This window comes from Arachis ipaensis, chromosome B05, assembly GCF_000816755.2.
Source record: "Arachis ipaensis cultivar K30076 chromosome B05, Araip1.1, whole genome shotgun sequence".
NCBI lineage: Eukaryota > Viridiplantae > Streptophyta > Magnoliopsida > Fabales > Fabaceae > Arachis > Arachis ipaensis.
In genome coordinates this window covers 19,030,309-19,037,526 of record NC_029789.2, presented here as the reverse complement: position 1 = coordinate 19,037,526, position 7,218 = coordinate 19,030,309, and the positions used below count along the sequence as shown (strand labels likewise).

Genomic DNA, 7,218 nt, shown 5'->3' with positions numbered 1-7,218 from the left:
ATATAACACATAATAATTTTTTGGTAAAAACTCAGGCGCACTTAATTTCATGTGAAGTTAATAGTCGAGAATCATTAAATGATTTGATAAGTTTGACTAAATTATTATCTAATGATTCTGAATTATCAACTTCACTTGAATTTGTACCAAATTTTTTATTTATTTATTTTTTTTACTTTTTTAGTTTCCTACGGGCTACGAGAGCTTGACAGCCAAAAACTAATCTATTACTAATCGGAGTTTTATTTATTTATTTGGATTTACGACATGTCATTTTTTCATTCATTTCTTTCTGGATCAGTTGTGGACTTGTGGTCTTACAAACCCTACTAAAATTATAGACAAAAAATTACTTTATACAAATGTGTAAAAAATAGAATCGCACTTAAAAATCGAGTATTCTATTATTAAATTAACAACCCATCCCCCTCCTCTTCTTCTTTTTTTTTTATCTCTTAAGAGCGTATGAGATGAAAGTCTCATGCACGATTTTAAATGAGAGAAAGAAGTGAGGAATTTTCTTTTTGACTCTGACTCTCCCACTTTAATCGTTACTTTTCTTTCTGTTATTCCGAAAGTAGCTGCTCCAACTTTAGTCACTTGAGTGATTTATTTTCTTTATCGGTCCTATAAAAATAGTTACCGTAAATATTTTTTTTTTGGCTATACGGCTGGTTGAGTATTCTCTTTTTGGACAGAGGCTGGTTGAGTTAAGTGGGGTGCTTATAACTTGAAAAGTAGGTCCAAGCCCATGATGTGTAGAGGCCATACCCATATCCATACCCATACCCATGGTATATATATTGGAGCGGGGAACTAACACTAGCACCACCAGTAGGGTTTGCTGAGGCCGTCACTGCAAGAGAGGCAATTGAAGCTCTACACTTGAAGAACAATGGCCGTCGGAAAAAACAAGCGCATCTCCAAGGGAAAGAAGGGTGGCAAGAAGAAAGCGTATGTGTCCCATTCTCCTCTCTCTCTTTACTAAACGATCTTTGAGTTTTCTGAATATGAATTTGTTTGTTTCCATGGGTTTTGCAGCGCCGATCCCTTTGCCAAGAAGGATTGGTACGATATCAAGGCTCCTTCCGTCTTCCAGGTCAAGAATGTGGGCAAAACCCTCGTCACTCGTACTCAGGGCACGAAGGTCTTTGTTTTTTCTCTTTTCTTTTATTTACCTTCATTTTAGATTTAATTTGTAATCCTCTTTATATTCATTCACACATGGAAATTAGTAGTTTAGACGTGTAAATTTTTTTTCTCTATTGTTGAATGATTGTTCAGTTGGATAGTTGGATCCATTGTTTTATGTACGGATATACTGTAGCATTACTCTGCTTGTGAAGCCTTGGAATAATTTTACTGCGCTTTGCCGTCTGCTAGAATATTTTTTAATTTAGGGTGTTAGTAGTTGAAAGGTCAATCTATTAGTACTTATGCTGTTCATATTTTGATGGTTGTGCGAATGTTTCTATAAATGATAGATTGCCTCTGAAGGACTCAAACATAGAGTGTTTGAGGTCTCACTTGCTGATCTTCAAGGGGATGAGGACCACGCCTTCAGGAAGATTAGGCTGAGAGCAGAAGATGTACAAGGAAGGAATGTGCTCACAAATTTCTGGGTATGTTTTATTGCTTAACCTCCTTTAATCTATTTATTATCTTGTATGGCTGTAAACTGATTGAAACTTTTCCTTTAATCTGCAGGGAATGGATTTTACTACTGACAAGCTGAGGTCACTTGTTAAAAAATGGCAAACTTTGATTGAATCACATGTGGACGTGAAGACCACAGATAATTATACCTTGAGGATGTTCTGTATTGGGTTTACCAAGAGACGGTTTAACCAAATGAAAAGAACATGCTACGCGCAATCAAGTCAGATCCGTCAGGTGTGTTAACTGATTAAGCTATGTTTGTTCTGTGTTGAATTTGAAATGTTTTTGCTATTTAATTACAATCCACTTTTATGAGTTATTGAAGATAATATTAATAGGAGTTTAACTGGTGTGTATTAGACAGTTTTTTCTTTAGTAGTAATTTGTTGGGACATAGTATTTGAATTATTGCTATAACCTCAAATTGTTAACCAAATTTGATAATTCATTTGGGCCTTTTGATGGATTTGGGGGATTATAACATTTATATGAACATAGTTTTGCATATTACTAATGTGTGCCCTTATTTGTCTCCTCAGATTCGTAGGAAGATGAGGGAGATCATGACCAACCAGGCGACATCCTGTGATCTCAAGGAGTTGGTCCGTAAGTTCATCCCAGAAATGATTGGTAAAGAGATTGAGAAGGCTACTTCTAGCATTTACCCTCTACAGAATGTGTTCATCAGGAAAGTCAAGATACTCAAAGCCCCTAAATTTGATCTTGGGAAATTGATGGAGGTATGTCCCTTTAGAGGATCCCATGTTTTTGCACATAGGTGAGTTTTAAACCTGATCAGTAAACTGATTGTACGTTGCTGTTGTTGGTCTTTTGCAGGTTCATGGTGATTATTCCGAAGATGTTGGTACTAAGGTGGACAGGCCTGCTGATGAACCAATGGCTGAGGCTACCCCTGAAATTGTTGGGGCTTAAGTGATAAATGGGGTTTTAGATTGTTTTAGGAATGCTCCTGCATTTACTAGTATTTATTTACCAGTTTTGTTTCGACAGTGAGAAACATAATTTTGCTTTCAATCTAAATTTTTGATTTTTTGTCTGCAAGATTTAATTATCGTGTCTGTTGACCTCCCATCTATCCATTTGTTGGTTTTGAAAAGGCAAAAGAAGTTCGCGCAATATAAGCTAAGATCTGTTTATTTGTGCATGCAGTTAGAATTTTAGTAGTATACCAAAGTTTTATGAAGCTTACTATGAATTTAAGATAATCTAATGATACAATTTATTGTTATTACTGTAAAATTTTGAATTTATATAGTACATTTATAGAAATTTAAATTCATTGTTATTAGTTTTTACATAATATAATTGTGAATAGTTGAGTAAATAACGACTCAATTTTATAACTTTTTTCTTTATTTTAGTAATTCATGTATTTTTAATAAAACCAAAGAGAAGATAATGCAAAAGTTTATGGAACCTATAAAAAATGGCAACAGAAAAAGATGAAATTGTGAAACTTATATGAATATATCAATATATTCAAAATGATACAACAATGTTGTTCCAATTAGGGAATTATCTTAATAATGATCTGGTTTAAAGTGTTTTTGCACACAAATATTTTTATTTATTTGTATTCTTTTTAGATCAATATTATTTTTCTTTTATTATATCCTAAAATATATATCTATTTTGAAAATATAATTTTTTTCTTCTCTTTTTTCTCCTTTTTTTTTTCTTCTTTTTTTAAATTTGTGTAGTAGGTTTTTCTTTCTTTATTCTTCTTTCTCCTTTTCCTTCTCCTTCTCCTTCTCCTTCTCTATTTCCTCCTCCTCCTCTTCCTCCTCTTTTTTTTTTCTTCTTCTTCTCCTCCAATGTTGCGTCTTTTTCTTTTTCTTTTTCTTTTTCATTATTATCATCACCAACAACACCAACATTTCACAAATTTTTTTATTAGTTCTAATTTTCTCTATTGTCACCAACATTTCACAAACGTTCATTTGTGTGTTAATTGAGCTTCACTTGATACTGTTGATAAATATTGACCAAATTTTTTTATTTTTTAAATAATTTCGATTTATTTCTTAGTTTAATTGAAGTTCATTTGGATCCAAAAATAAATTCGATATGTTTTTGTTTATGATCGAGTCTTTTTGACTGTTTGTTCAAATCTGAACTTCAATTAACAAAAAAATGAAATGAAATTAATTCACAAATAAAATGAAATAAACTAAAAAATAAACCGAAATTATTTAATGATAGCACCAAGTAAATTAGAATCAATAAAGTTATTAACAAAATGTTGGTGTTGTTAGTGATGAAAAGAAAAAAAGTTGGTGATGAAAAGAAAAAAAGAACCTACAAGGAGGAAACGGAAAAGAAGAAGATGAAAACTATTAATAATATGTTTTATGTTATTGAAACACATATGTGTATACACTGATATAATGAAAGTGATTTTTATTGAATTTGTAACCATTTTTTGATTGCCAAAAATATTTGGACGCGTAGCTGGACAATATTGAAAATATACCCCCACTTGTTTGTTAGTTTCTTGGAGTAATTATAAAGAAACATTTAGAAAGTTTGGCAGCGATAATACTAAAAACAGGAAGACAGTAACAAGTGGTTGATTAATTTCTTTTAAAACAAGATATGAAGTGTTAGTGTGTTACGGATATCGTTGCCATACTCTATTAATTCTTGTAGTTGTTGTTGGCTAAAGTAAAATTAAAATCCTAAATTCGATGAACATGAGAGAAGGGTTATTGGAAGATGCAGTTTCAAAATTGCCGAGAATCAGGAAATGCAAATTGTTTTATTAATTAAAAACTTGATTAATAGCAATGATAATTTTGTAAGAGAAATCAAAGCTGGGGATGAAGATCAGATAAGAGGACACTGAACATGAAGGTGTCTCTGCTCTTCCCCTTACGAACGAGATATTTCCTGAGGAGTCCCTCCCTTTGAAAACCGGCCTTCTCCAAGACTCTCTGAGACCCTAAATTTTCAACATCAACCAAAGCTTCAACCCTGTCCAAGTATGGGAACTCGATGAATGCAGCCTTGATAGCTTGCTTTACAGCCTCAGTGACAATCCCTTTGCCCCAGTAGTTGGAACCCAGAACATAGCCAAGTTCCGCCGATTTTTCCCTTGCTTTGTCGACGTCAGCATACGAGCTCAGAGTAATACAGCCGATGGCACGATCCTTGAGGCATATTGCTCTGCGCCATAGAAAGCTGGCTGCAGCGTTTTCAATGAAGTCAATGCCCTGGTCTTTGCTGGTGTAGGGTTCCCGAGAGCAGAAGTTGGCCACTTTTTCGTCACTGGTCCACACCATGAGATCATCGAGATCAGAAAGCCCAAGGGGTCTAAGAGAGAGTTGGGTCAAATCAACGGCAACTGGTTCGGAAAGACAGAGTTGGGACAAATCAATGGCATCTGGTTTGGAAGACGCAGTAGTAGCCTCCATCGTGGATAGGTTTAAGTGTTGTGTTGAAATTGGTCAGCAGTGTTGCATATTTATATAGTGATGGAAATTTGAATAAGGGCTGCTGGCAACCATACTTGACCAAGTCAACAATATCAAGTGGGATTAAGTCTTTATATTTAGTTTTTTTTTTCCCTAAAGATTTTATTTAGCTTGTTGATTAAGCAAATAAAAGTAGTTTTTTTTTAACCTTTTTGAATTTTGAATACATTTTCTGCATTATTTTCTTTTTTCAAACAGTTACTTTTTCTTTTCATTAAAATTTTTCAATCATGATACAAGCTTAAATATCAAGTCTTGCATCTATAACATTATATTTTCATTTTCGCGTTAAGGCTTAAGTGACTATGTCAAAGTCAATGTTAGTGCATGTCAGCATGTGGTGCTTCTATGTTCCTTCGGTTTTCTCACTTCATCGTTTAGCATTATGATTTTTTTTTTTGTTTAAATAAAATTATATGATAGTAAGCTATGTTTGGTTGGAAGGTGTAAAATTTGCATGTGAGCATGGAGAAGAACAAGAATAGAGAAATCAAGAAGGAATTGAGAATTTAACTTGTATAATGATGAGATTTAAAGAATACAAAGCTATAATTTACTATTTATACAAATACTACTTCTAACAGAATGCTATAGCTGCTCTAACTAACTATACAGTTCAGCATGTGCAATCAAACCTACTACTAACAACTTTTTATCAAAAGAGAAATAATAGCTTATATTAACAAATTCTAACTAATAGAATAAATATCAAGTAATAGAAGGAAAGAAACAGAGAGGAAGAAAATAGAAAGGAAAGGAAAGAAATCGAGTGAATTTTTATTTTCTTTAGATGTGTTTGGATGAAAAGAAAATAAGAAAGAAAGAAATGTTATAAAAAGATAATTTTACCCTTTTATTATAAATTATATAAAAAAAGTAAAAGAATAATATTGAAAGTAGAGAGAGATGTAGTTTTCTCTTCATTTTTTTTATATTGTTGGAGGAAAAAAAAATTGGTAGGTTTCACTAATATATTTCCATCTATTTTCTTTTTTCTCCCATTTCTCTCCTCAACCAAACAAAAAAAATAATTATGTTCCTTCTTTTTTTTTCCCCTCCCTTTTCCTTTCTCCCATTTTCACCTCAAACAAACACACAAGTATTAATTGAAAATGCACGGTGAAAACACTATATGCAGTGGTCATGTAAATTAGTTCTACTTGAGAAATAAAAATACATTATTTTAATTTTATTTATGTATTTTTGGAGCTTAAGGCAAAATTTTTCCTAGAATGACATTTTAAACATTATCATAATTAGAATAATTAATAAATAACTTTAGATAGATGGAAACATAAAGATTGCCCAGCCAATGGCATTAATTTAACCCACCAATACAAAAAGACAAAAATAAATATTGAACATAGAAATCATCGAACACTATAGACTATAGAGCTTCAAGTCTTCAACACTCAAACTCTCTGTTTTGTAGATTAACATGCAGAGGTAGTTAAAGCTTGAGAGAAGCAAATTCTGAGTGAAGATCAGTTGGAAGAAAACTATAAATGGCCACATCTCTGCTTTTGCCCTTAACATACACATAATTCCTAAGAACACCCTCTCTTTGGAAACCAGCTTTCTCCAAAACCCTTTGAGACGCCAAATTCTCATTGTCAGTGAGAGCTTCAAGCCTTTCAACCTGAGGATACATGCTGAATACAATCTTAACAACTTGCTTTAGAACATGTGTAACAATCCCTTTTCCCCAGTACTCTGAAGCCAGAATATATCCGACTTCAGCTACTTTTTCTCTGTATCTATCTCTTTGCAAGCACACAGAAACCGACCCTATTGCTTGATTGTCAAGGCAGATGGCCCTATACCATGAAAATATGTTTGGTATTCCGTTGATGAAGTCTATGGCTTCTTCTTTGCTGGTGTAAGGCCCCCAGGTACAGAACTCTGTCACCTTTGCATCGCTTGACCACACCATGTGATCTTCCACATCAGAAAGATCCGTTTCTCGAAGAGTGATCCTAGTTAGATCAATACTCTTACTCTCTTCTTTGGAAGAAACCCCTTCATTCATCTTGATGCTTTCAATTGATCTTTCAACTGCTGCTGA

The 7,218-nt window shown here is 33.3% G+C and overlaps 3 protein-coding genes across 6 annotated transcripts in view; 1 reads left to right on the top strand and 2 right to left on the bottom strand.

Moving 5' to 3' along the window:
• LOC107643238 (40S ribosomal protein S3a) lies at positions 663 to 2,796 on the top strand. The gene is made up of 6 exons (XM_016346828.2): positions 663 to 954; positions 1,042 to 1,147; positions 1,485 to 1,622; positions 1,708 to 1,893; positions 2,199 to 2,399; positions 2,497 to 2,796. The coding sequence occupies exons 1-6, from the start codon at positions 896 to 898 to the stop codon at positions 2,590 to 2,592; spliced, it is 786 nt and encodes a 261-aa protein (XP_016202314.1). The 5' UTR covers positions 663 to 895; the 3' UTR covers positions 2,593 to 2,796.
• Positions 4,410 to 5,017, bottom strand: LOC107643234 (uncharacterized N-acetyltransferase p20; the record flags this gene model as incomplete). The annotated part of the gene is given in 1 exon segment (XM_016346824.1): positions 4,410 to 5,017. A coding segment is annotated over 1 exon segment (530 nt), but the record flags the coding sequence as incomplete, so codon positions are not given.
• LOC107643235 (uncharacterized N-acetyltransferase p20) overlaps positions 6,413 to 7,218 on the bottom strand; it is a 6,258-nt gene continuing 5,452 nt past the window's right edge. Inside the window, exon 2 of one of the 4 annotated variants that reach the window (XM_016346825.2) lies at positions 6,413 to 7,214. In XM_016346825.2, coding sequence (XP_016202311.1) covers positions 6,604 to 7,182 — 579 coding nt within the window. In that variant the 5' untranslated portion in view covers positions 7,183 to 7,214 and the 3' untranslated portion in view covers positions 6,413 to 6,603. The remainder of the gene's footprint in view (positions 7,215 to 7,218) is intronic. The other 3 variants (XM_021123282.1, XM_021123283.1, XM_021123284.1) reach the window with 3 other exon arrangements.

Bases quoted from the DNA above. Each gene is read 5' to 3' on its own strand.
- LOC107643238 (XM_016346828.2), top strand. From the start codon at position 896: ATGGCCGTCGGAAAAAACAAGCGCATCTCCAAGGGAAAGAAGGGTGGC. The intron at 1,148-1,484 runs GTCTTTGTTTTT...TATAAATGATAG, and splicing joins CTCGTACTCAGGGCACGAAG to ATTGCCTCTGAAGGACTCAA. The intron at 1,894-2,198 runs GTGTGTTAACTG...TTGTCTCCTCAG, and splicing joins AATCAAGTCAGATCCGTCAG to ATTCGTAGGAAGATGAGGGA.